General features: G+C 37.4%; 3 protein-coding genes and 1 pseudogene across 6 annotated transcripts; 2 read left to right on the forward strand and 2 right to left on the reverse strand.

Moving 5' to 3' along the window:
• Window positions 1-388: 388 nt before the first annotated feature.
• Window positions 389-10,999, reverse strand: LOC111798520 (putative lysine-specific demethylase JMJ16). Of its 3 annotated transcripts, XM_023681733.1 has the most exons (14): window positions 10,592-10,999; window positions 10,385-10,447; window positions 8,233-8,290; window positions 7,820-8,127; window positions 7,639-7,710; window positions 7,253-7,330; window positions 6,622-7,146; window positions 6,233-6,460; window positions 5,581-5,742; window positions 5,015-5,383; window positions 3,006-4,227; window positions 2,799-2,902; window positions 1,232-1,429; window positions 389-1,080 (listed from the first exon to the last, which is right to left on the reverse strand). In XM_023681733.1, the coding sequence occupies exons 4-14, from the start codon at window positions 8,117-8,119 to the stop codon at window positions 769-771; spliced, it is 3,570 nt and encodes a 1,189-aa protein (XP_023537501.1). In that variant the 5' UTR covers window positions 8,120-8,127; window positions 8,233-8,290; window positions 10,385-10,447; window positions 10,592-10,999; the 3' UTR covers window positions 389-768. The 3 variants fall into 3 exon arrangements, with proteins under 3 accessions (XP_023537501.1, XP_023537502.1, XP_023537503.1); XM_023681734.1 differs by lacking the exon at window positions 10,385-10,447; XM_023681735.1 differs by lacking the exons at window positions 10,385-10,447; window positions 10,592-10,999 and adding an exon at window positions 10,305-10,326.
• A 2,284-nt stretch (window positions 11,000-13,283) lies between these two features.
• On the forward strand, window positions 13,284-19,876 carry LOC111799098 (RNA-binding protein 42-like). Its single transcript, XM_023682498.1, has 6 exons — window positions 13,284-13,629; window positions 13,785-13,962; window positions 16,654-16,751; window positions 18,497-18,593; window positions 19,294-19,379; window positions 19,474-19,876. The coding sequence occupies exons 1-6, from the start codon at window positions 13,381-13,383 to the stop codon at window positions 19,525-19,527; spliced, it is 762 nt and encodes a 253-aa protein (XP_023538266.1). The 5' UTR covers window positions 13,284-13,380; the 3' UTR covers window positions 19,528-19,876.
• Window positions 14,109-14,609, forward strand: LOC111799099 (annotated as a pseudogene).
• Window positions 19,877-20,838: 962 nt separating the features above from the next.
• Window positions 20,839-27,139, reverse strand: LOC111799221 (protein prenyltransferase alpha subunit repeat-containing protein 1). Of its 2 annotated transcripts, none has more exons than XM_023682675.1 (10): window positions 26,985-27,139; window positions 25,651-26,007; window positions 25,121-25,231; window positions 24,627-24,717; window positions 23,295-23,363; window positions 22,898-22,975; window positions 22,718-22,801; window positions 22,151-22,201; window positions 21,307-21,531; window positions 20,839-21,197 (listed from the first exon to the last, which is right to left on the reverse strand). In XM_023682675.1, exons 1-10 carry the CDS (start codon window positions 27,065-27,067, stop codon window positions 21,057-21,059), a joined length of 1,290 nt encoding a protein of 429 aa, XP_023538443.1. In that variant the 5' UTR covers window positions 27,068-27,139; the 3' UTR covers window positions 20,839-21,056. The 2 variants fall into 2 exon arrangements, with proteins under 2 accessions (XP_023538443.1, XP_023538442.1); XM_023682674.1 differs by having other exon boundaries at window positions 22,889-22,975.
• Between the last annotated feature and the right edge of the window lie 578 nt (window positions 27,140-27,717).

The raw sequence follows: 27,717 nt of genomic DNA on the forward strand, positions 1-27,717 counted from the left end.
CACGAGAAATCCAGAAGGAAAATCCCGAAGAAACCCAAGAGAAACCTAGAAAGAAAACCTCGAAGAAACTCAAGAGAAACCCAGAAAGAAAATCCCGAAGAAACTCAGGAGAAACCCAGAAGAGAAATCCTGAAGAACCCAAGAGAAACTCAAAAGGGAAATCCCAAATAAGACAATATCATCTAGTAGTGGACTTTGATCGAGAAACTCAGAAGGGAAATCCCAAATAAGACAATATCAATCGGACTTAGATTGTTATGTCTACCCAGAAAAATGGTAGTATCTTATTCATATTATTCATTTTTGCATTAACTTACTTCAACTTCTCCACCACCGTCGTTATCCATAGTTAAACTTTCGAGACGTCGGGACGTTCAAAGAGAAATCAAATCAAACTATTTCACTCAAAGTTTATAATTTCAGCTTACATTCAATGAAATCTATTGTTTTCAATGTACAAAATCCAAATTAGATAGAACCAAAGGATGTAAATCCAATTGGGTTTATTGAATTTGAAACCAAAGGTTCTCTCTCTCTCTCTACACTAAACCTTTAAATAGAATGTTGATTCGGAGGAACGCCCCACTTCCCTTCCCGTTCTTTCCTCTCGAAGTTAGAACTTAGAATCACGAGGCTAAAAGAAGCATGTACAAGAAAGAACCTGATACTGATACCGATACTGATATCAACAGCTCGTATTTACACCAGTTGATTAACGCCGCCACCCTAAGTTCAGTCGAATCAAAATACTGAACCAACAATGAAGAATCATCTGCGATGACTTTGAATCTCTTCGTTAAGAAGAGTCAGCACGTCTCGATCAACTGTTGACCTATTATCATTTAAAAGAGTATAGAGTGAGTTTAGTTCTTCCGGGTTTGCCTTCTTCAACAATCCCCTAAGTACTATATCGACTCTACTAGGCCTAGGATTGGCCTCGTGATTCCTTTCGGTTGTTTGCAAGTTTCGACTAATTTCTGTCGACTGAGATAGTTGTGGATTGTGTACACGAGGCCGAGAATAGGGCCGAGAGTCCCAATACTCACAACATACTCGATTTTGATCAATCGCCTCAATGGCCTGCGTAAGTACATAACAGTGCACCAATATGAGAAGCCTATTAAACTATGAAGAATAGATATTAGAGCGACCCGTGCACGAGGCACCTAGATACCGTGTGTTCGAGAGAGATCATGAAGTGAATAACAGACGCGTTTAAGAAGTGATTTACCTGAACAATTGCCGGTGAGGTAAACCCGAACATTTCTAACCCATCTAAGCTCCCGGGAGGCTGTAGAGGAGGGAGATTTGTTCGACCCAACTTATGTTGCTTCGCGATTTCGTGATTGACTCGGTTTCTAACCAACTCCCAACATCTGCAAGCAGAAACATGAACGAATACCTCACTTGGACAATGCTCCAAAACAACCTGTAAAGAGATTAAAGAATCTAAGTATAATAGATATCCAATGACAATCACAAAATATAAACTTGAACTCAAGAAACAAGCAACAATCAGACAAGCAATACAAGACACTTGAGAGTGGAACTTGACTATAGTTAAAAGATAGAAAACAATGTTCTCTTAAAGAGAATAATTAGCGACTACGGCATAGATGATCACCTATGGCTTACTAAAACGTCGGTTGGGGAGGAGAACGAAGCATATTTTATAAGGGTGTAGAAGCCTCCCCCTAACAGACGCGGTTTAAAAAAACATGAGGAGAAGTCCGAAAAGAAAAGCCCAAAGAGGACAATATCTACTAGTGGTGGGCTTGGTCTGTTACAAATGGTATCAGAGATAGACACCGGGCGATGTGTCAGCGAGGAGGCTGAGCCCTGAAGGGAGGTGGACACGAGACGGTGTGCCAGCAAGGATGTTGGGCCCCGAAGGGGAGTGGATTGTGAGATCTCATATCGGTTTGGGGAGGGGAACGAAGCATTCTTTATAAGGGTGTGGAAACCTCTCCCTAATAGATAGACGCGTTTTAAAGAACCTTGAGGGCAAGCCCAAAGAGTACAATATCTGCTAACGGTGAGCTTGGACTGTTACAAATGGTATCAGAGTCCAACATAGGGCAATGTGCCAGCAAGGAGGCTGAGCCCTGAAGGGGGGTGGACACGAGGCGGTGTGCAAGTAAGGACGTTGGGCCTCGAAGGGGGGTGGATTGTGAGATCCCACATCGGTTGGGAAGGAGAACGAAGCCTTCCTTATAAGGGTGTGGAAACCTCTCCTTAGCAGACACGTTTTAAAAATCTTAAGAGAAACTCGAAAAGGAAAGGCCAAAATGGACAATATATGCTAGAGACTTTCCCTCAAGGTTTTTAAAACGCGTCTACTAGGGAGAGGTTTCCACACCCTTATAAAGAATGCTTCATTCTCCTCCCTAACCGAGGTGGGATCTCACAACTTCTCTCCATGAAGCATCCTCAATGTATCCACTCTTTGTATCCGAAGATATATTCAATGAGTTGACATACAAGATCATACAAAAAGATATATTCAATGAGTTGTTTCCGAACGATGAACTACTCTCCTTTTTCAATCACGGTCGTACCGTATTGCGGACATTATCTCGGAAGGAGCTGACAAGCTAAGTCTAGAACGAAAAAGCCATCGAGAAAAGGATAAGGAAGTGAGGTGATGTAGAGAGAACGGAGGGCGCAACAAGAAATACAAAAAGATACGTATAATCACAAAAAGTCGTATAGTCTTCACTCTAAGAAGTGACAAGAAAGAAAAAAAAAATACGAAGTTCAACGAAATTAACGCTAAAGATCAAGGTTAAAAAATTTACCATGAAAAGAGGTCCGTCCCGTCCAACATCGAGAATTTCAGAAACGTAGTAACATACAGTTGACGGATCTAAAACGCTTATATACTTGACCCGGCTCTTAAATCCTGCAAAATAAACATAAGTACGTAACGAGTGAAAGTGGGTCATAGTTAACACATCGAGGTAACAATCGATCTAATGAAACCTGTAAAACAGAGATTTCAATACCTTTTGGAAAAATGGCCCGACTGTTCGACCAAGACTTTCCCGAGATCACGTTTCCATATTCTAAAGGCTCGACATTGCAGTTAATCCTCCGAACGACCTTCGCCATTCGAGGACCCTTTTGCCTCAAGAATCTGTCCACATTAGCACAAGAAGTAGCGCTTGTTCCGACGTTTCCCGGCTTAGCCTCGATCGGTTTTCCAGAGCTACACATTTGTGGTTTTTGAGAATCAGTGTCCGTTGAAGCTCGAAATAATATATTACTATGACCTAATCCGACTTCTGAAAAACTATTGTTCTGAACGGCATTAGCTGCATTTCTAACCGCGTTTGGAGACTGTTTATTATTTAAAGGTTCAACGCTCGATTGACAACTATTCGATGTCCTGTCTTCCTTTTCGACCATGGTTGTTGCATCGGTCACCGGGGTACGCAAGATTGCATTTTCATTGTAGTTGCACAGGCTAGCCTTAGAATCAACCTCAGCGAACCGATCGGAACTTTCAGCTAAACCATTTGAAATCGTCTTCTTATACTCATCGCCTTCATCATCACTTAGTAGAATGACATTTTCAGGACACGTTTTATGCATTCGACTTTTCGCTTCTACCAAATTCAGAGCATTTGTATTGGTTGACACGAGTTCATGGTTTTCGCTTTTCACCTCAGATTTACGATTTTTCTGCTCGACTTCCTTCCCAGATCCATTAAGTGTAGAAACTACCTTCTTATCTTCTAGATATGAAGCAGTAACTTCGGATACCTTTTCGGCACGGTGAGACGGGCTGTCAATAGCAGTTAGAGTTGGCAATAATGAAGATCGAATCAAGAAATCTTCCAACCGAGAATTCACGAACGACTTGGTTGATGATTGAGAATTCAACTCCCTCGATGAACTAAGCGCCAAACCGAGATCCTGCCTAGCCCACCTGTATATTGCACTTAACTTTCCTTCCAATGCTTCAAGAAGTATGTTCAATTCACTGATATCATAACGAAAGAGAAAAAATTTCTCTTCCCATGCACAAGAACACAACTGGTTTGCATGATTCAAGCACACATACTTATCTGGTGAACAACGGCACCCAACTGCAGATAGATGCAAGTCAAAGAGGCATGAACTGCATTCCCTCTCATTAGAGGCATCAAAGTTGCTTTCCATCTTCATTGCCCGAGAAGAACTGCACGGAATGTTCCTCCGTGCACACTCCAGCTCAACACGTGTCTGCCAAACAACGCAACTCAGAACGTTTATTTATGTCCATTAGACTATTCGAACGGGGAAATTCTCGATCAATGTATTATATAACTACGTGTTACAGCTCAAGCCCACTGCTAGCAGATATTGTCCTCTTTGGACTTTCCCTTTCGGGCTTCCCCTCAAGGCTTTAAAACACATTTGTTAGGGAGAGGTTTCCACACCCTTGTAAAGGGTGTTTCGTTCTCCACCCCAACAGATGTGGGATTTCACAATCCACCCCTTTCAAGGCCCAGCGTCCTCGTTGGCACTCATGTCTACCAAACAACGCAACTCAAAACATTTATTTATGTCCATTAGACCATTCGAACAGGGAAATTCTCAATCAATGTATTATATAGTTGCGTGTTACGGCCTAAGCCCACCGCTAGCAGATATTGTCCTCTTTGAGCTTTCCCTTTCGGGCTTCCCCTCAAGGCTTTACAACACGTCTGCTAGGGAGAGGTTTCCACACCCTTATAAAGGGTGTTTCGTTCTCCACCCCAACCGATGTAGGATTTCACAATCCACCCCCCTTCAAGGCTCAACGTCCTCGCTGGCATTCATGTCTCAATCAATGTATTATATAGCTACGAGTCTTTAAACTAATGCATTCGGACAATAATAACCAAGTATAGTTATTATACATGGAAAACGAACCACGTTTGCCCATCGAAATTACTTTTAACATCAACTTCCATAAATAAATAAGAACCCTTTGTTCAGATTTAACTGACCAGTAAATATGAGTAACAGAGAGAGAGCTAGGATTTACCTTGAATGCTCTTGCTAGGACTCCATCTTTTCCACAAACATTATTCCATCTTAAGTTATCCAAAGTGTTTCTTTTCTGTAAATTAAGCTCCCAGTGTGCTCTCACAGCTTCCCTCGCTGCACCGAGCAATAGTTTATCGTGGGAAATAGTAGTTCTTCGTCCCTGCTCACGATATAATTCTACGGCGATTTGACCATGGGGCAACCAGTCAACCGGAGCTACATTAACTGCCTCGGCACAATTGAAACCACTGTTGAATCCCGAATGGTATGCACGAGGGAAGGTCAAAACAAACTCTCCAGGATTCTGAATACACCTATATACAGGTACACCCTCAGATTTCAGTATGGACGGAGAAAGTTGCGTAACCTGCTCAATAATAAAACTTCGAAGTTTAGGCCGACATTTTGATCGTTGCTACTGGCAAATATCAAAGTTGAAAAAACTCGCAGCCTTCGTGTTCATTTAAGACTTTAAGTAAAACAGGTTCTTTGATGTACTTGGATGTATAAACCGTGAGAACATTATTAGGAACAAGACCACTTTAAATTAGGGAAGAAACTTGCCAATTTATGAAGTAAATCGGGTTGTTCGTCGAAGAGATCAGGTAAATGCTTTCTCATAGCCTCTTCTAATTTACCGGCACCGTTTCCTGGAACTCCGTACCATACTTTGGGATCTCCCCAGTGCAAGTAATTCAGAGAGTAGAGGTGGTGATCTTCAACGTGCTGCAAATATACATCTTAAAACATGTGAGCAAACAATTCAAGCAGCTACTGAACAATTTCGTGGGATGTAATATTCATGATGTTTACAAAACACCTGAAAGGTATAACTATAGGAAGTAAAGATATTAGACAGTTCACACCAAGATATCACTCGGTAAACATCTCTCTAAAGTCCCTCTCCCTAGCAAGAGCGAACCAACTTCGCAAAGAACGGATTCCAAACATCATATGACACACTACAACTCCAGAGAACGTGGTCAAGATCCTCAACAACCAGACCAAGGTACGCACCTTCGCCAGCACCTTCGCCAACACAATGACCTTGCCCACAAGGTACTTTTTGGGGCTAGGATGACTCGTTTTATTTCATTCATCAATGAAACTGTCTTTCCTCTCGAAAAGAAATAAACGATGAAAAATTCCTTCCATAACCACACGTGCAGAGGAAAAGTAGAAAATGACGTCATAATGAAGAAATAAGTAACCTCACCCAGCAAAAGGACGAAAAGCACATCCCAATATACAGCCATGGTACCAAGACTCCAGATATATTACTGCTCTCATAGCTAAGGACCGAACCGGGAAGCTTCGGAAAGTTATTCAGGTTCCAGCCAGATTTTACATACTTATCGTCATCTGATGTATAGCCCTCTTGACAGCAACTCTTCGGAAAACCGCTGCCGAACTCTCCAGTTTCTAAATCAGCCCCATAGAGCACCTAACGAGGAGAAAAAAGAAAAACAAAAAGTTTAGATCGATGAATTACGGTAGAGCGGTGGAAATATATACGAAAAATAAATAGATCTTCTTGAGAAAATTGTACAGAGCATGTAAAGAAAGACAGAAAAAGAATTCAAATATTGACACTCAAATACAAACCTCGATCTCTTCCGTTGGCTTCTCTACCATCCGCCAATATTCACCCTCAATATTTTCCACAGACGGTTTCCAATGCTCGTTCTCTTGCAGCATGGAGGGATTACATCCCTTAGCGGTATCATGGAGTGGTTTACTAAAATACTGAGACTTAAAGTCATCGGCATATTTTTTAAACGATTCTAAAGTAAAATCTGTACCAGGATCAAATCCAAATCTTTCTGTCGCACGAGACCCCGCATCTTCATTTTTTCCATTTAAGGTGGTAACATCAACCCCCTTTCGATTAACCCTCCTCCTTTTCCGTCTCATTTGATTGCAAACTCTAAAGTTCTTTCTTATTGAATCCCGATTCTGAAGCTTATCGATCCTTTGGACACGAGTTGCAAATTTAGAATTCTCCCAAATATGTTTCTGCTTCAGCGGGCATGGAGGTTTCCAAGAAGATGGCGGGACAATACGACAAATCCCATATGGTTCTGCTTTTGTTCGTATGCTTGCTATATATGTCAAAGTATCTTCAAATTCCTGCCACAATTGTGACAAATTTGAAAGTTAGAAAATTCACAGCAGTAAACTTCAAATAGAGGGCCAAAACGTGATAATACACGAATCCAGAAGCGTTGATAAACACCTCTTCATTTGGGTAAAACACAGGAGCGGCCTCAAGGTCCGGCCGGCAGGATTCTTCTGGACGCCATCTCGCAACAACCTGTTCCAAGATTACACTCAATCAAACATTCTCAAGAAAAGGTATTGATAGAAAGAGCAGCAAAAACGGCTAGTTGATCGGTTCAATTTAAAGAATCGCATCATATTCATTCTTGATCATTCGAACTACTAGCCTCCCTTCCATTATTCTGTGACTAACGATTTGTGTTTCGAGCTAAATTAAGAACTTTTGGAAATCTGACACGACTGATTTGAATTTCTTAAATGCAAGTTAAGAAAAATATCCATCAAACTAAAATGTTTCTATACATTAAATAGTTATAAATGAAGGTTGATATGAGTGATGACCTTTTGGCAATTATTACATTGAGGACATCCACGGATGACCCCCTTCGAAAGAGGCGGCCTTGACGAAAAATTCTGCAACCAAAACCATGGAAAAGGCTTAACAAAAATATCGCAATCCCGAAAAGGAAAACAAAATTAAAACATAAAGAAGAATACCGCAACAGAACAATCAAAAACTAACCTGATCAACGCGCTTAGTATCAAGCTTGTCGTCGGAACAGTACTCAAATTGTCTGTAGTTTATACATGGTTTACGTCGGAGGGCCCTTGTTACTTTTGGAACATCGGCAATTTCTACCTCAGTTTCCACTTTAACTGGTTGTGACTCGGAGATGGTCGGCAAACTAACTGGGACGTGAGCTTTTTCATGATTGTGCACTTTCCCTAGAGGAAATGATATATATGACTCGAAACCTGGTGGAACTGATGGAAAGTCATCACTATCTTCTTCCACAGAAACTCGTATAAGCTCTGTCCCCATATCACAGTCTATGGAGGAAAAAGAAGGAATATAAGCCTTCCATGTGTTCATTGTACAAAGATTTGTCAATCAAAACGATCTCGAATGCAACTTTTTAGCTACATACAGCTTACCCCGAAACTAGAGCAACTATGTCACGTGTAAGAAAAACCGTATCTAGTACCACCATATCTGCAAAACAACCAAACATTTCAAAGTTAAGTCCATGATAACAACCACTCAGCCTTCCCAACTCCCAGCACCGGCCGGTGGCAAACACAAGATATGTTATTAACTATATTAATTCAAGACGTTCTAACTTGCAAAATTATTAACATGGTAGCTTATTTTCATTTCAGACTCGAACAATCAAAGCCATGAACCAAAATAAGCATTTGGAGCATTAAAAGAAATGAGACACATTATTGTAAGAAACATAAAACTACATGACTGGTCAAAACAAGACAAGAACGGCAAAAAAATGTGAAAAGTATCATGAGATCCCAACATCGATTGGGGAGGAGAACGAAACATTCTTTATAAAGGTGTAGAAACCTCTCCCTAGCAGACGCGCTTTAAAAACCTTGAGGGGAAGCCGAAAAGAAAGCTAAAAAAGGACCATATTTGCTAGCGGTGGACTTGGGCAGTTACAAATGGTACCAAAGTCAGACATCGGGTGATGTGCCAGCGAGGAGTCTAAACCCCGAAGAAGGATGAATTGGAGGGTCCCACATCGATTGTAAAAGAAAATGAGTGCCAGCGAGGACGTTAGGCCCCGAAGGGGGGTGGATTCTAAGATCCCATATCGGTTGGGGAGGAGAACGAAACATTCTTTATAAAGGTGTGGAAACCTCTCCCTACCAAACGCGTTTTAAAAACCTTGAGGGGAAGCCCGAAAGGAAAGCCCAAAGAGGACAATATCTGCTAGCGGTGGACTTGGGTGGACTTGGGCATTTACAAATGGTACCATAGCCAGACACTCCGGGCAATGTGCCAGCGAGGAGTCTGAACCCCGAAAAGGGATGAATTGGAGGGTCCCACATCGATTGTAAAAGGAAACGAGTGTCAGCGAGAACGTTAGGCCCCGAAGGAGGGTGGATTGTGAGATCCCATATCGGTTGGGGAGGAGAACGAAACATTCTTTATAAAGGTGTGGAAACCTCTCCCTACCAGACGCGTTTTAAAAACCTTGAGGGGAAGCCCGAAAGGAAAGTCCAAATAGGACAATATATGCTAGCGGTGGACTTGGGCATTTACAAATGGTACCATAGCCAGACACTCCGGGCAATGTGCCAGCGAGGAGGCTGAACCCCGAAGGGGGGTGGATTGGAGGGTCCCACACCGAAATGAGTGTCAGCAAGGACATTGGGCCCCGAAGGGGGGTGGATTGTGAGATCCCACATCGGTTGGGGAGGAGAACAAAACATTCTTTATAAGAATGTGGAAACCTCTCCTTGAGGGAAACCGAAAGGGAAAAGCCCAAAGAGGACAATATCTACTAGCGGTGGACTTGGGTAGTTACAAATGGTACCAAAGCCAGGCACTAGGCGATGCGCCAGCGAGGAGGCTGAACCCCGAAGTGGGGTGGATTGGAGGGTCCCACATCGAAATGAGTGTCAGCAAGGACGTTGGTCCCCAAAGGGGGGTGGATTGTGAAATCCCATATCGGTTGGGGAGGAGAACGAAACATTCTTTATAAGAACGTGAAAAGCTCTCATTGAGGGAAAAGCCCAGAGAGGACAATATCTGCTAGTGGTGGACTTGGGTAGTTACAAATGGTACCAAAGTCAGACACTAGGCGATGCGCCAGCGAGGAGGCTGAACCCAGGGGGGTGGATTGGAGGGTCCCACATCGAAATGAGTGTCAGCAAGGACCTTGGGCCCTGAAAGGGGGTGGATTGTGAGATCCCATATCGGTTGGGGAGGAGAACGAAACAAGAGTGTGGAAACCTCTCCTTGAGGGAAACCGAAAGGGAAAAGCCCAAAGAGAACAGTATCTACTAGCGATGGGCTTGAGTCGTTACAAGTACAACACGCCCCGTTTACAACTTCAACACAAATAACGTAAATATCATCCCGAAAAATAAACCCTAAAGTTCAAACAACCAAGTTTCTAAAATTTGGTAATCAAACAAGGCTGGAAAATTGAAAACGAACAAGAATTAACAAGCCACACATCTTCCAACCGATCAAAAGGCAAACATACCAATACCAAAACTATTTTCTTTTAAACAAGAAATATCATTAACAGAGCTATCAGGTATTTGAACAAGAACAACTCTGTACCATTCATCACTGTTCTCCAATTCCCAAGCAGAAAATGCAACCCAGAAGAATCCAGCAAGACCCCTTTATTCATTNGTCTCATTTCCTTCCACAAAGTCAAAAAAAAAGTTCATAACCCCAACAAAACAAAACAAAACAAACAAACTAACTGTAACCACTCAAATCCAAATGATCCGATCTAACCCTAACAAGACAAACAAGACTAACCTTTCAGGGTATGCCCTAAACAATCGAATCCACGAAAATTCACCAAGAATCCATGAAAATTCCAGAGAATATGAATAAAAAAGAACAATTAGTAGCTTCCCTAAGCAGCCAAGACAGTGGAGAAGGGTAAATCCGGAAGGAAAATTAATGAAGTACAAGAATTGAAATGGATATGAATGAACAAAAAAACAGAATCCCAGACATTTCAGAAACTTGTAGGAAAAAACCCTAACTCAAAAGGGGTAAACCATATATAGGTAATAGATTAAATGCCCTTTTTCCATGGTTTTCTTCTGGGTTTAATTAAAGTAATAATCTCCACAAAGAAAGAACGAAAGGGGAAAAAAATACGTCGTTTTGGTTTTTTGTTTCAGATGAAGACTAGGGATTAGTCATCAATTTGGTGCCCTACAAAAAAGGGTATTTGATGAATTAAAATGAAAAAAATAATCAGATTCTAATTTTTATTATTTCTTTTGATTTTAGTGAAGAAAGTTAAATAAATATTATGGAGAAAGATAAATTTATTAAAAAAATATATATGTTTATTTACTGAAAAAAAAAAATTAAAAACAAGTGTGGGACGGATGGGGACATTTTCGTAAATACAAATTTCTTTTAGGGGTAAAAGAGTCAACTAAATAGGGAATTGGAACATTTTCGTAAGTATATTTTTTTTTAGGGGTAAAAGAGTCGGCTTTATAAATTTATTAAAAAAAGAAATATTATGTTTAATTTACTGAAAAAAAAAAAGTGTGGAAGGGAAGAGGGACATTTTTGTAAATACAATTTTTTTTAGGGGTAAAAGAGTCAACTTCATAAATTTATAAATTAAAAACAAGTGTAGAAGGGAACATTTTCGTAAATATAATTTTCTTTTAGGGGTAAAAGAGTTAACTTTATACATTTATAAATTAAAAACAAGTGTGAAGGAACATTTTAGTAAATACAATTTTTTTTAAGGGTAAAAGAGTCAACTTAATAAATTTATTAAAAAAACAACCGTGGAAGGAGATGGAGACATTTTCGTAAATACAATTTCTTTTAGAGGTAAAAGAGTCCATTTATAAATTTTATTAAAAAAGATTATGTTTAATTTACCGAAGAAAAAAAATAAGTGGGGAGGGGAATGGGAACATTTTCGTAAATACAATTTCTTTTAGGGGTAAAAGAGTCCACTTAATAAATTTATTTAAAAAAAATTATATTTAATGGACTCGTAAAAATAAAGTGGGGAAGGGATAGGGACATTTTCGTAAATACAGTTTTTTTTAAGGGGTAAAAGACTGAACTTCATAAATTTATTTTAAAAAAATTATGTTTAATTTACTGGAAAAAAAAAAAGTGAGGAGGGGAATGAGAATATTTTCGTAAATACAATTTCTTTTAGGGGTAAAAGAGTCCACTTAATAAATTTATTTGAAAAAAATTATGTTTAATTTACTGAAAAAAAAAGGAAGAGGAATGGGAATATTTTCGTAAATACAATTTCTTTTAGGGGTAAAAGGGTCCACTTAATAAATTTATTTAAAAAAAATATATGTTTAATTTGCTGAAAAAAGAAAGTAGGGAGGAGAATGGGAATATTTTCGTAAATACAATTTCTTATAGGGGTAAAAGAGTCCACTTAATAAATTTATTTAAAAAAATTATGTTTAATTTACTGGAAAAAAAGTGTGGAAGGGATAGGGACATTTTCGTAAATACAGTTTTTTTTAGGGGTAAAAGATTGAACTTTATAAATTTATTTAAAAAAATTATATTTAATTTACTGAAAAAATAAATAAATAATGGAAGGGAATTAGACATTTACGTAAATACAATTTTTTTTAGGGGTAAAAGCGTCAACTTTATACTCTACTTGGTCAATGTTGGTTTCCAAAGGGTAATTTAAAGTATAGGGTATTCATTGATACTATATTCTAAACTTTTGTTTTAGGTCTCCCCTAAAAATTTAGGGTAAATTAATAAAAAAATATTCGTATTTTTTTTTTCTTCAAAAATATTTTAAAAAATAGTTTTATGGTTTTTTTTAGGAATATTGTTAATATTTTATTTTAAAAATATTCTTAAATTTTAAACCTTAAAAAACGTCCACTCGACTCTAAAATGTATAGTTAATATCTGAAAAGATTAAAAATTTAAAAATACATTAATATTAGATTTAAAAATTACCCATGAAATTTTAAAAATAATATTTAATATTTTTTTATTTTTATAAAAGAATTTATAATTTTTATTTTTATCGATACTCCATTCATTATCTACAAGCATTTTTATTTTATTTTAAAAAATTTATGTGTATTTTTTAAATGTGGTATCAATGATAAAGTTATTTTTAAAATTTTAAACTATAAGAATTGCACACATAGCAACAAAAAAATATAACCGTGAATGGATGGAGACACATTTCTCACGCGAAAATAAAAATTATATTCCTCATCCTCAACCCCATTAAATACCCGTCCACCCAGATAACTTTATGTATAAATAAAAATAAAAATAAAAATATATTAAGACACAAAAAGAACTTATTATATAAAAATAAGTATATATATATATATATATATATATATTATATACTTAATTTTTATTTACTTAGTAAATGAATTTTGTAAATTATAAAAAAAATTATTTGAAATGAATATTAAAATATATATATATATATATATATATAATGGTGAAAATTAATATCGCTACCGTGAAGGCTGATGATCGGCACCCTGAAAATCGGAACGTTCTGAGCCCTAATTTCGAAGCTAATTTTGAGTTCTAACAGCTCTTTGGCCATGGCGGGTCCTTTCTCGGCTCCTTCTGCAGCTTCTTCCTCATCAGGTGCCCAATTTACGTATTCAAATGGTTCTTACTTTCCTTTACCTTTCCATCTCCAGCAGTCTGCTCCAGCCGCCCCTGCTCCCCAGTATCCCACTCCCTATGTCGCTGCTCCGGCTCCTCCAGCAGTTCCACTTCCCGTCGCCTCCGTATATCCGACTCCTGCTCCCGCTCCGGCAGCTTACAATCTCCCTCAGTACCAGCAGGTAAGCAAAATCTGCATGCGATTGGAATTCGTGCTGCGGGATTGGGGTTTTGTTGTTTTGTGAATAGGGTTTGCGGGAAAATGTTATTCGGATGGACAGGGATTTGTTTAGATGAATTTATGGTGTAATTTTATCATTTTCCTTTGAATAAACAGGCCCAACAACTATTTCAAAGGGATGCCCAAACGATAACTCCGGAAGCTCTTGAGAGTGTTAAAGCTGCGCTTGCAAGTAGTGAGATCGAGCATAAAGCAGAAACAAAAAAGAAAGCTATTCCTCGCAAAGCTGCTGGTCAATCTTGGGAGGACCCAACACTTACTGAGTGGCCTGAAAGTATGGATTGTCTACTTTATTTGATTTCATGTATTTGCAATTACTGGCTTGTTTTGGCGTGCATTGTTTTTTCTTAATTTTTTTTTTTCTCTTAGGAATAGTTACATATAATTGATTTAGGAATAGTTACTTATAATTGATTTTGATGTTTGATATCAACTTGGCGTGCATTGTCTACCTGAGATGATGAGGAACAGCCACTTAAGAATTGTGTGAGCAGAAAGGGGGTAGAGGTTTCAAATGAAATGCATTGATTGAGTCGGTGAAAAGAAAAATGGGGATTAGATTCATTCTCATGGTGAACAAGCATGGCCAAAAACCCGCCTTGCTCATTATTATGGACATCTTACTCTCGAAGAATGTCGAGCTCTTGAGGGTGAAATTGTTTAGAAATGCCTCCTTTGTTATAATAGGTTCCTTTTGTCAAGCATTGGTGATGAAAACGAACTGGGAATTTTGGAAATCATTTGCTTTTTGGTGGAAACCATGGACTGTCATTTTGGGCATGTGTGTGAGCTAGATATAATGTTCCATCTAGATAAAAAGCACATTTCTTAATGGAGAAAATGGTCATGAATGGATTTATTGTAGAAACAAGCGAAGTGTAAATCCTATCCCCAATACAGTTGATGGATAAAACATCATAAAAGTTATGAATTTTTATCTTTGGTGCAAAGTTTTAGTAGGCCTATGTGTTGTATCAAATAAATGAATGAATTGATTTGGTGTTGCTCTATTCAAACAAGAATTTGAAGACATTGATTTGAAGCGTGAGCGACATACAAGGTTAGAGAGACTAGTTGATGATGGTTGTCGTAGAAGGTCTCATATTCAATATTGATTTTGAGAAAGCCTACAATCAGGTTGTTAGGAATTTCCAGACGAAGTCCCTAGAGAAAAAAAGGTTCAAATGGAAATGGAGAGATTGGATTGGAGTTGTTTAAGATCGATTGATTTCTCAATTTCTACAATGGGAGGCTGATTCACAAGATTTTTGTAGCTAGAGGCTTGAAAAGAGGATATCTTCTCCATCCCTTATTGTTCATTCTGATAGTAAATTTTTTGAGAAAGTTGGTCTTTAATAGTGTTGAGAAGGATTTAGTGGAGCGTTTTAGGGTGTGTTTTGAGAGGCTCCATTTGTGAGATCTCACATCGGTTGAGGAGGAGAACAAAACATCCTTTATAAGGGTGTGGAAACCTCTCCCTAGCAGACGCATTTTAAAAACCTCGAGGGGAAGCCCAAAAGGGAAAGCCCAAAGAGGACAATATCTATTAGCGGTGGGCTTGGGCCGTCACAAATGGTATTAGAGCCAAACACCGGGCGATGTGCTAGCAAGGAGGTTGAGCCCTGAAGGGGGGTGGACACGAGGCGGTGTGCCAGCAAGGACGCTGGGCCCCGAAGGGGGTGGATTGGGGTGGGGGGTACCACATCGATTAGAGAAGGGAACGAGTGCCAGCGTCCTCGCTGGGCCTCGAAGGGGGTGGATTGCGAGATCCCACATCGGTTGGGGAGGAGAACGAAACATCCTTTATAAGGGTGTGGAAACCTCTCCCTAGCAGATGCGTTTTAAAAACCTTGAAGGGAAGCCCGAAAGGAAAAGTCCAAAGAGGACAATATCTGTTAGCGATGGGCTTGGGCTGTTACACCTTCTCTCGCACCTTTAGTTTGCTAATTGCATCCTCTTTTATGCTCAGGGAAGGAGAGTTCCTTTAATAATCATGATGGATTTTTGTCCTCTTTGATGCTGTTTCAGGCCTTAAGATAAATAGAGGGAATAGTACTATCATTGACTTAATTATGATCCATCTAAAGTGGATTCTTGGGCATCTTCGGTGGGTTGTGAGGTTAGTCAACTCCCTTCCCTTGCATGTATTTGGGTCTTCCCCTAAGGTGGTAGTCCAAAGAGTGGTTCTGGAACCCTGTGGTGGAGTAAATCCAAAAAGGGTTCTTTTCTTGGAAAAAAGAAAGGTTTTTCTTTCTTTAAGCAAGGGAGACTTCCCTTGATTCAGTCTGTGTTGAGTAAGATTCCTATATATTTCCCCTCTCAGTTCAAAATCTCAATTTCTGTGAGTAGAAGCATAGAGCCTTATGAGGAACTTTCTACGGGATGGAGTTGATAAGTGTGAGGGTTCACATGTGGTAAGATGGGAGATTGTTTTGAAGTTGATGGTGGTTTAGAGTTTAGGCATTGATACTTTGAGATTATTTAATAAGACTTGTGCCAATTTTCTAGGGAATCTAAAAATCATTATGAGTAGGTATGGACCACACATTTTTGAGTGAGCACTAAGCAATGGATTAAAAGGTTTTGGCAAAAATATTTGGACCATTGTGGCTGAAGGCTTCCCTTAGCTTTTCTAGTTCATTAAGTGTTTTGTTGAGAATGGGTCTGATACTTATTTTAGGGAGGATAAGTTGGGTTGGTGGCAAGCCTCTTTGTGAGTTGTTCCCACAATTGTGTCACTTGTTTGAGAAGAGGTTGCATTCAATCGCCTTGGCGTTGATCTCCTCCCATCCTTCCCCTTCGCTTTTTTTGGACTTTCGTTATCCTCTTTCTAATCATGAATATTTGGAGGTTGTGGGCCTTGGTGTACACTCTTAAATTTTTAGATTGGGATGTAGTTTTAACTTTTATCTTCCTCAGCTAGAAGTATTTCTTACTTTGGATAAATGTCCATTGTTGTTTGCAGATGATTACCGTCTATTTTGTGGTGATCTTGGTAATGAAGTGAATGATGACGTGCTCTCTAAAGCATTCTCACGATTTCCTTCCTTTAACATGGCTAGAGTAAGTTTATTTTTTTCCAACATTCTACGTAATTCACCTTTTATTTTCACTTTTTTTTGGCATTCTGCGCAATGAGTAGTTTCCTTGAAGTGCTTTGATTTGTTTAAAAGGTGGTAATGCATCAGATACCTATGTATATACATTTGCATGTGGTTATGATTATGAAAGCATTTGAGGTTTCTGATATGTCCATGGGTTTCTATTCCTTGAATCTCCTTGTTTTTTTTTTTTGTTTTTTTTGTTTTTTTTTTTTGTAGTTTTTACGTTTTAATCCTTTTCTAGTAAAAGAAAAAGAAACTTTTATATTTGTTTTGTTTTGGTTCTTAAATTTTTAAATATTTGGTTTAGCTTAAGCTTTCAAATGTTCTTTTTTCACCCCTTAAACTGTTGATAATAAACTAATTTAGTCGTGGCTGTTTTTGCTTCTTCTTCTATGTTTGTAATCATTTTGGATTTTCTAACCTGCTATTTATTATTAATGTTTTCATTATTATGATGATGAGCTTTCACAGAGAGTAATGGAAGAATACAAAAGGGCATACAAAAAATCAGTCCGATAAGTTGACCTGCTATCTATGGCTTCAAAAACTTATTTATACGGATGTTTACTCGACTAATAAAGACATAAAGATATGGTTTTCTTATGCAAATTTGAAGGACTAAGTAGAATATTTGAAAGACCAAAATGAATTAAGTATACAAGTTGCAGAAGTAAAATAGGATTCAAACCTATTTTTCATGTTTCTTAGATATTATTGTGAGGATCAAGAATTTTACTTAAGGAGGACATGATCATCTGATTGGGACTTGTGCAGCTGGAACCTCTGTATGAAGCTTTTATCCCTTAGAAATTACCGGGTTCATGGACTAGCTTGAGTTGTAACATGGTTGAGTCATTTAAGCTTGTCAGATACAGGTTAGCCCTCGAGCTATTAAAAGTGGGTCTTTTTTTTTTCTTGGTAGTTTGACCATCTTATTGCTTCTGATGCGGTACGAGGAACGTTACTTGAAATTGGCACAATACTATCCATGCAATTTTTTGACCAAGGGGCATGTAGACTATGGAAACTATCGTTTTGAAATACTATTCTTTTAACATTCATTTATGAATCTTGAAGATAAGAGCTGTTATAATGATGGGCCCTGTGATTTCCCCATGTCAGTCGGTGCATATACACGTGGCTTGTGGTCATTGTAGAGTCATACCATGAAATATGGTTATCTTCTTTCCCATTCCATATATGATATTGGGTGGGTCCTGTCATGGAAGAGTTGCTTGATTTTATGCTATTGTGTTGGTTATAATATCACGGGTTGAATTCATAATTTATTTCTCACGAACATTTGCAGTTTTTGAAGAACAATCCATTTCTAGGGCATTGCCCAATTGTTTTAAAGGGCTCCAATACCATAATTTTATGTGTGAACATGTTGGAGCCATTCTACCGATTTCATGGGGACAACTGCTCGACTCTATTACATTTAGTTGTCCAATATACTAGTTACTCTGCAAATTGACCTAATGTTTACCCCATGTCATAATTTTTTGGGATCGATCTACCATTTGATGCATCAAAACAATTTCGATCCTTCTCTTGGAAAACATACTAGCCGATGACTTTGTAGAGTGACCCAAAATATTTCAATATTTTATTTATGGTTTATATTTGGGGATTACATTTTTCTCTGTGGAATATTTTCTTTTTACCAACTGATTAACATAACATGCATATAATTGGTTTTAGGTTGTTAGAGATAAGCGAACTGGTAAAACCAAGGGCTATGGATTTGTTAGTTTCTCCAATCCTACTGACCTTGCTGGAGCACTCAAAGAAATGAATGGTAATTACTCTGATTTTAGTTCTATATGGATCCTGTAGTTCTTTCATCTCTCTGTTGGACTTGTGCTTCTTGTTCAAATCTCACGACGCGTCTTGCGTATATCTGAATCCGTTCCTTTTTTCTTTTCTTTTTTCTGAGAAACTTTGCTTTCATAACATTGTTGATAAGAAAGTAGCCCTTCCTCAGCGATGAGGTGATATAGCTTGACAAGTTCAATTTAGGTTGTTATACAACATTGTTGTTCAAAAGATTTTGATTTTTTTTTTTTCTTTATATCTCAGAAATATTTTGTAGACAAATTTTAAGTTTTAGGTTTTGAAAGAAAATTGTTTTTTTGTATTCACAATTTGGTCAAGGAATTACTTTCTAAAAAAACACAATACATTGTTAGATAGACTCCAAATTTCTCTTATACCTTCCCTGGAGGAATTTTCCCTATGAATTATGAACGACATCGATCTATATGAACTAGCATGGATTAATCTCGTGGCCGAGTGCTCAAGCTTAGGTATCATCTAGGGTGTGCAGTGGCTAGAGTTTGGAAAGAAAATCGGGAGTTCGACCTGCTTCAATATCTCCCTTATATTTTCTAGAAAAACTCTGAAATCATTTAATCTCCCATTGTTAAATCCTCAAAGCCTCTTCTTTTGACGTCTATTCTATTTAAAAATTTATATGCTTAGACCCTTCTTCATCGCAGGCAAGTACGTCGGAAATAGGCCGATAAAACTAAGAAAGAGCAATTGGAAGGAGAGGACAGACTACGAAGCCCTGGGAAGATACAAGGTAAAGTTACGATCCATAGGGGTGTTCTTTTGCACCTTTATTTCTTGTTTTTTTTAGTGTTCAATGCTTTAACTCTCTACTAATTTAATGACAGAACCACACTCAAAAGAAATCAAAGCTTCCAAAGAAGAGTATCTTGCACAAGTAAGAATGATCTGCATCCTTTTATTTCTGTTTACGCCCCGAACATAATCGTCAATCAAGTGATCAGTATCATATGGATAAACCTGTGTTCGAAAATTTGGTGAAGTTAGTATCTGATAGGGCTTTCTGTTCTCTGCTCCATTTAAGTGAAGGGATTATGCATTAGAGAACATGTTTACCTTGAAGAAATCAATCTTGTAAAGTGTTGTGAGCCATTCTCTCTAGCTTTTTAATGAATCAATGTGAAATTACAGCTTTTTATCATTTTTTTAGCTTATATTACAGCTTTTATATATATGTATTTACTAAAGATAGCAATGATACTTTATAATAATGTCCTGAATTCTTCTTGATGTCACATTTTTAAAAGAATTATTGCACAAGTTTGATTGATTCTCTACCATAATTACCAAATGGAGACTGTTCAGCCTTCCTCTGGTTGCTTTTCCATCTAAGTGTTACCCGTGTGTTATGGAATACCCCCAACAATTTATTTACAATAGAATGTAAAAAAGATATAGAGATGTCCCGGGGGCGGGTATGACCCTGTTACGATCTCTATGAACTCAACAAGCTTAAAAATATCTATCGTTCATAGGTGTGATGCTTATTATTGGAGCGACTAGATGTTGCCTTCAGAGAAGAAATTATCGCAAAAAGGAATGCTGCATCGAGATGCTTCATGAAAAAATCGTCGAACGTAGAGTGAAATTTATTTACAATAGAATGTACAAAAATATAGAGATGTCCAGGCGGCGGGTATGAAGACAAGTGAGTCTTTATGAACTCGAGCTTAAAAATATCTATCTTCCATATGCGTGATGCTTATTATTGCAGTGTCGAGATGTTGCCTAAAGATAAGAAATTATCGCAAAAAGGAATAATTTTTTATTATTTTTTATTTTATTTTAATAGGAGCTAATAAAATATTCCTGAATTTGAAAATTCACAAAATGAAGTTTTAATTTATTTATTTCAGTTGGTTAAAATATATACCGATCAAACTTAAAGAAATTTTATTTTTATTATTTATATAGAAAAGTTTGAAATTACGTCAAGTGAAAGCCCCAAATTTATTTTGATTATGTTTTTTCAAAAGTTTATTACAATATTTAAAGGTGAGAGAGTTGAACCTATAAAATGAAGTAAATATAAGGGTTGAAAGAATGAACCAAATAAGATTAAACCCTAAGAGATTTCCTAGCCATAGTTAGTGTTAGATGAACACGACTCTCCACAATGGTATGATATTGTCCACTTTGAGCTTAGCTCTCATGACTTCTATGACAATTTCTTAAATTAGCCGACGTGGGACTTTCATCCAACCGTTAGCAGCATAACATTTCTAATATCTTTCATCTCAAAACTTCATATGCCAAAGTCTACATGGATTTGCTTCTTTGGTTATCTACTATGATATCAATAGAAACCAATCCAATATTTCACAGCAGTTCACAAGTTAACATTGCATCAAGAATTTACTATCGTCGGGAAAGGAATGAAGTCGAAGTTGTGATCGAGTTTTCGGACATACTAATGAGAGTTTTCAATGGAGTCCATTAAAGATTTCCAAAGGGGATACCTTCCTTCTGGGCATACCTTGTAAAGCAGAGTCTTCAAATTGCATGCTTTAAGCTTCTCTTCCAGTTGGATCATATTTGGCTTTGGACAATTCTGAAGAATCAAAAAATGGAAGAATCAGTCAAATTCTATTGGGTTTGGGTGAAAAGCCTGGATTAATAAAAGTAAATGAAGATGTTGATTCAGCATGGTTGAGTTTCACCTTGATCAACCACAAGAGATATGCACCAGAATATGTTGCTTGTGCTTGGAAATCCTCAAAGTCGTCATTGGGGATAAATGAGCAGGAATTCACGAGTTTTAATTCATTTTCTAGAAAGAAGTGGAAATTGTTGCTTATTTCCCCCTCTTGCTCACGAGTATTCGGGTCGGTCACAAAATGTATCATCCAACACGCCGAAAGGAATCGACGGTGAATCCATAGAGCCTGCAAGGATGGATATCGTTAGAGGATCAAACTGCTGCAAAAAATATTTTTTTTATCTTGACGAGGAACCAAACGAGACAGAACAAAATGCTTGCTTCCATTCATTAGCCATGTAGCCAAAGAACATACTATAAGTAAAAGTTTGCGAGGGTCGATCCAAATACTACTACAAATCACGACAAGGGGAGCTATCCTGAAGATGATATATTTTGTGAGATCCCACATCGATCGGAGAGGAGAACGAGTGCCAACGAGGATGCTGGGCTCCGAAAGGGGGTGGATTGTGAGATCGCACGTTGGTTGGAAAGGAGAACGAAACATTGTTTATAAGGGTGTAGGAACATCTCCCTAGCAGATGCGGTTTAAAAACCCTGAGGGGAAGCTTAAAAGGGAAAGCCAAAAGAAGACAATATCTGCTAGCGGTGGGTTTGAGCTTTTACATATTCAGTGACAAAGTAAAGTAAATCGAGACTTTAGCAGCCTACTCTGGAAGACATTCTTCTCCAATTGAATCTCTGTGAAATCAATGACAGAGGGTCCAACGCACTCATCTACAATTGACCACCAAAAATTGAAAAGAGAGAGAGAGAGAGAGAGAGAGAGAGAGAGAAGCATGTACCTCTCTTCCAACATATCGCTTTATCAGCATTTCATCCCAATCAAGCTCTTCCTTTCATTATAACAATTAGCAAGATATTAACGAGCCAATTTTTTATGGATAAAGTCAACTAAATAGCAAATCAAACATGGACGCTAAAATTATAGAGAACTTCTCATTATAAGTTTATTATTGTTTTTTATTTTCTTCTCCCATAAGATCGCAAATGTCAAGAACATTCAGAGGATCCAACTCTCACAAACATTAGTTTCCTCCAAGATAGACATAGAACTCAGGAGTGTTAGGCAAAATAGATTACAAGATTCATGTGTGCTAGAGTCAATGAAAAAGTTAGTGCAGGAGAAATGTAAGAATCAAAAGCATAGATACAAGAAAATGTTGACATTTAACAGCATTAAATTTATACTCAAGAAAACGTAAAGAATTCAATTCCAGTTATTATAGTAAACTTTCAAAAAGGCATTACATGATCCATTAAAAAAATGTTATTGCATGTAGAGAAAAACATTGTCGAACTGAAAGTTCGATTTTGCGATTACTAAAAAGACATGGATAAACAAAATTTACCTTCCACATTTGATAAATGTCAACGCTGAGACCAGAACTTATTTCTGTGCATGTTGTATCCTCTAAAATTTTGAGCATGAGCCGCTGGAAGGAGGGAAAAAAGCTCAAGGATCAGAACTTTACCGTCATTTCAAAATAATTTGAGTATTGTATGATCACTAAGCAATTTACAAAGCTCACTCTACGATAGTGGAAGCAACAATTGTCAGCAACATGCAATGCTGCCCATTTTCTGGTTTTCTTTACTTCATTCAACACCTGAAGATAGATGTTTTTGGAGTGTCCAATAAGAACAATGCAAATGGAGCCCAGAAAAACATTTTTTCGAAACAAAATCTGGAAATTATTACAAAAGGTGCACGTTGCATTACAATAATAAACTTGTGAAGACTTGAGAATTCAGACAAATAAATACTCATTTTCCAATTTTGAAGGAGTCAATTAAATCATTTGCAGCCAAGGGAGCAGCTCGACTCATGTATAAAGTACATGTTCCCTTGACAGATAAGAAACTTTGTAATAAATTGTGTGCCTCAGACTCAGAGATATCAAACAAGAAAAAAGAAGAAAACCCCACCTGTTCCCTTGACATGTAAGAAACTAACCAGCACCGATGGTTCCATGCACGGTAATTCATTTTGGACATCTACACCAAAATGAAAGTAACTTAGATGAGACAAAGTTCTTACTGTAACAGGAAGGAAATTAACAAGAGTCCAGTTACAATCAATTACTTAAATCAAGTTTGCAGCATCTACCAAGAGTTCAAAATAAATACAATCTAGTGGAAAATCAAGAAAGCAGCTCCGGATCTTGTGTTTTTTCACCAAAGCCTTTATTAGACAAAATTTCATCAAGAACATCCCAATCAACCTTTTAAAATTCTTCTCAAGATCATGCTTGAAGATAAACTTTTCTTCTATTTCCTCCATTCATCAACCAATTTATTAGCTACCTATATGAATAGGGTCAACAATTCATCTCCCTAACATAAAGGCCGATTGAGGATAGGAAATGGTAGAAGGCAGCATAACTTGTAACTGCCTTTGACAAGATTCCAACGCAGATTTGGTGATTGAAGATCCAATGATTCCTCTCTAACCAAAAGAAGGCCTTCACAATGTTCAGCTAAATAATTTGTTTCTGGTCTTTGAAGGGATACCCAAGGAGAACACTTGAAATGATATTAAAGACGGAAGTAGGCATGCAAGAAAGCCCAAAACTTTTGAGCAAAGGAGCAGCGGATGAATAAGTAGGAATGAGTCCTTGTTGCTCTTCAACAAATTTGGCACAAACATTGAACAAGATAGGCGAATAATTAGATAATTTGATATATAATATTATTTTGTTTCTATTTGATATATAATCCATGTAATTGAACTGAAAATAAACAAATGGGAAATAGTTTCCCTGCAAGATTGAATGGAGTATTGTTGCAAGGATTGAGAATCCAATGGGAGACGGACAAGGATAGGGAAGTCATCCCCATCCCACCCGACCTGTGAGCATCCCTATATTAATGTACATTAGCAAATATCTAAGCTCAATTTATCTCAGGTATTCATCCCCCATGGGCGGCTGTTCCTAATTAAACTTTGCTTCTCCATATTATCAAACGGGTATCGACAGGTACAAGGTAAAAATCCATCCTAATCTATTTGTGAGTTCTAGGGTGATAGTTGAGTTTTTAGTATCCTATGTAGAGTGGGATCATTTACAATCCTTGCAGTTCACTTCTATGCTTGTTTAAAATTAGAAGTTAGAAGAAGAAAAAACATATGTCACTCAAGTCTTAAATTGGAGGCCATCATGAAGTCTATGAATAACCCTTCGGAGAAACAGCAATATGCAATATGCATGGAAAGTTATAGTGAGCTTCCAAATTTTAATAATATGCAGGTCCTTGAACCTCAGCTATTCTTTCCACTAGCTCAGATTCTTTCTTCAAAATTTCCTCAACAGTATAGCCCTTTTGAACAAGCAGCTTGATCACCCACCGCCTGCCAAGAACTGACGTGCTTAATTTTTACATAAAATTTATGGAACTCATTTTTCATTAGGTTGTGGAAAGTAATATACAAAATAACAAATTCCCTACATAAGCTTGCAACAATATTCCCTCATTTTTCTACACGTTAAGTAATACGAGCATAAAAACTTCTTGACAAAACAAAACCCCTACAATATACCAAATGCAGCAGCTACTTTGGGGAATAAAGAGTATTTATCGTGGAAAAATAATAGAAGCCTATATTTTAGAAATGCATCCATAAAGAAAGAATTGGGTTGTAATCTCGCTAATGATACTAGCCTCCATTAAAGCATCTGGAGAGTAATAATAACCTATCCTCAAACAGTATTATATCAGTATGAACAAACTTGCACCAACTAGTTAATCCTTACCTATGGCACCACGCTTGTTCACTCTTGGGGAAATATGAAAGTACGAGCTTTGACAAGAGAAGTTCATCCAAATACATTGAGAGATGTTGTTTCTTTGATAATATGAATTTCCTGTCCGATACACACATGGTACAATCAGAAGTGATAATTCCTAAATTCCACACCATGAGATAGCAAGTCAATAATAAAACTTATGAGTAATCCAAATGAGACCAGGTTCTATGGTTAATCTTGGAAAAACCATTGTTATCAATACAAATTTGATGTTTATTGTACTATTATAAAATAACTCATGGCCCTTTCATTTAACAAACAACGAATATTTTAACTGATACAGGCCAGGAAATACAGTCTTTTGCTCCTCAAGTGAAATTCTTGTAACAAACTAGTAGATGAATTGATACTTTCAAATTTAGAGCTGAAATTGTAAATAGAGAAGCAAGACATGATGATAGATAACAGATTATAAAAAAAATGGTCGTAACTCCAATAATGGGAAAAGCTATATCAAACAAGGAACAAGCAGAAACCTGGAATTCCAAGCAGTGCCAAAATCGCAGCTCAGCAATAAAAGAGCCCTGCTATGCTTCATGACCTCACTTTCAACAATGTTAAATGAATTTGACAATTCAGATAAATGGTTTCCAGCCACAGTTTGATCATCTTGGTTGCAAAAGCTCCTATATTTCCTAGTAGCAGCCATAAATGTGTTTCTAGCTGCTATGTACAAAGGATGAAGAATCTCTGTTGATACGCCCAACTTATGATCTTGAAGCAAGAAATCTGAACTATCGTACCCCATAATTTCAGACGTAGCACTTTTGGAGCTGCCTGCCTCTTCCTTCAGTTTGGAAAACTGGGATGGATGTATAAATCCAATCTCATCGCTGGATTGATGCAACCGTAGGACAGAAAAACAGTCAAGCAACCAACCAACCAAATATGTCTACACAAAAAACACTAGGAATCACGACTCTCCATAATGGTATGATATTGTCCATTTTGAGCATATGCTCTCGTGGCTTTGCTTTGAATTTTCCCAAAAAGTCTCATATCAATGAAGATTATATTCCTTACCATGATTATTCCCTAAATTAGCCAGTGTGGGACTCCCTCCCAACAATCATCAACAATCCTCTCCTCGAACAAAGTACACCATAGAGCCTCCCCTGAGGCCTATGGAGCCCTCGAACAGTCTCCCTTAATCGAGGCTCAACTCCTTCTTTGGAGTCCTTGAACAAAGTACACCATTTGTTCGACACTTGAGTCACTTTTGACTACACTTTCGAGACTCTCAACTTCTTTGTTCGACATTTGAGGATTCTATTAACATGGCTAAGTTAAGCGCATGACTCTGGTACCATGTTAGGAATCACGACTCTCTACAATGGTATGATATTGTCCACTTTGAGCATAAGCTCTCATGACTTTGCTTTGGGTTTTCCCAAAAGGCCTCATACCAATGGAGATGTATTCCTTACCTATAAACTCATGATCATGCCCTAAATTCGGAATTAGCTAGTGGGGACTCCCTCCCAACAACCCTCAACAATCAGACAAATCTTCATAGAAATGCCGTCCCCATAATCAGACAAATTTGATTGAGCAACCAAATCAGGTACGTATCAAAATGAAGCTTCCTCAAAACTAGAACTGTAACTGTACATTAATCGTTCATTCCGCTACGATGATCTTCAAACCAATACAATCATAAGTAGCAAGAAAAAGCATCAATTAACCATCAGTATATGGAATCTAGCAGAGAGTTTTTTCCGTCAAATTGAGACTATAAACTACATAAATTTCCGGGAAAATCAAACTCGAACAAAGGAGAATCTTACTTCTTATAAGATTATATACTTACATAAGAAGATCTGACTCTAAAATTCGTTCGAATTGACACAGCAAATCACCGGCTTTCGCTTCGAAATCAGCATCTTCAGCCATTTCTCTATTGTCTGCCCTAAATGCTAGAGCTTGAGGAGAAAGGCTGTCATATGAGATCACAGCGAAGGAGTGCTTGTGTATGTTTATTGTCTACGTATGTTTATGTTTTAAGCTAAATTAATAAAAATATTTTTCGGTATAAAAAAATTAAATAAATTTTTTAATAATACCTTTAGACTTTTAAAATATTTTAAATACACAAAAAAATATTTTTTAACTAAAAAAATAGTTAAAAAATACTCATAAATTTTAAAAAGTATTATTAATATTTTATATTTTTAAAATTTTAAAAACACTTTTAAATTTTTTTTAAAATACTAATAAATTTTTAAAAATAATATTAAAATTGACACCATTTTTATTTATTTATAAATATTAAATGTGTTAATACTATTTTTAACGATTTTTTAAAAAATTCAATGGTATTTTTGAAACAAAATATTAGTTGTTTCTCTCTAAAACACACTATTCTCAAGATGTACTATAGAAAGAGGAGGCATGATGTGAGATCTCCACCATCTTATGTCAGTGAAGGCGAGTGTTCTGAGACGAGTGTCTCGGACGACTTATTTTGAAATGAGTTTTTCAAGGACAATATCGTGCAGCATGGGTGTGCCGGTATTACACCCTAGCTCGCGTGTTGGACGTTG

The sequence above is a fragment of the Cucurbita pepo genome, chromosome LG07, assembly GCF_002806865.2.
Source record: "Cucurbita pepo subsp. pepo cultivar mu-cu-16 chromosome LG07, ASM280686v2, whole genome shotgun sequence".
Classification (NCBI taxonomy): domain Eukaryota; kingdom Viridiplantae; phylum Streptophyta; class Magnoliopsida; order Cucurbitales; family Cucurbitaceae; genus Cucurbita; species Cucurbita pepo.

Bases quoted from the DNA above. Each gene is read 5' to 3' on its own strand.
- LOC111799221 (XM_023682674.1), bottom strand. From the start codon at position 27,067: ATGGCTGAAGATGCTGATTTCGAAGCGAAAGCCGGTGATTTGCTGTGT. The intron at 23,364-24,626 runs GTTCAAGGACCT...ATTTTGGTGTAG, and splicing joins TAGTGGAAAGAATAGCTGAG to ATGTCCAAAATGAATTACCG. The intron at 21,532-22,150 runs GTACATGCTTCT...CCATCCTTGCAG, and splicing joins AGCGATATGTTGGAAGAGAG to GCTCTATGGATTCACCGTCG.
- LOC111798520 (XM_023681734.1), bottom strand. From the start codon at position 8,119: ATGGGGACAGAGCTTATACGAGTTTCTGTGGAAGAAGATAGTGATGAC. The intron at 7,331-7,638 runs GTCATCACTCAT...ATCTTGGAACAG, and splicing joins AATGTAATAATTGCCAAAAG to GTTGTTGCGAGATGGCGTCC. The intron at 5,743-6,232 runs GTGAGGTTACTT...GTATATTTGCAG, and splicing joins GCTTTTCGTCCTTTTGCTGG to CACGTTGAAGATCACCACCT.
- LOC111799098 (XM_023682498.1), top strand. From the start codon at position 13,381: ATGGCGGGTCCTTTCTCGGCTCCTTCTGCAGCTTCTTCCTCATCAGGT. The intron at 13,630-13,784 runs GTAAGCAAAATC...TTGAATAAACAG, and splicing joins ATCTCCCTCAGTACCAGCAG to GCCCAACAACTATTTCAAAG. The intron at 19,380-19,473 runs GTAAAGTTACGA...ATTTAATGACAG, and splicing joins AAGCCCTGGGAAGATACAAG to AACCACACTCAAAAGAAATC.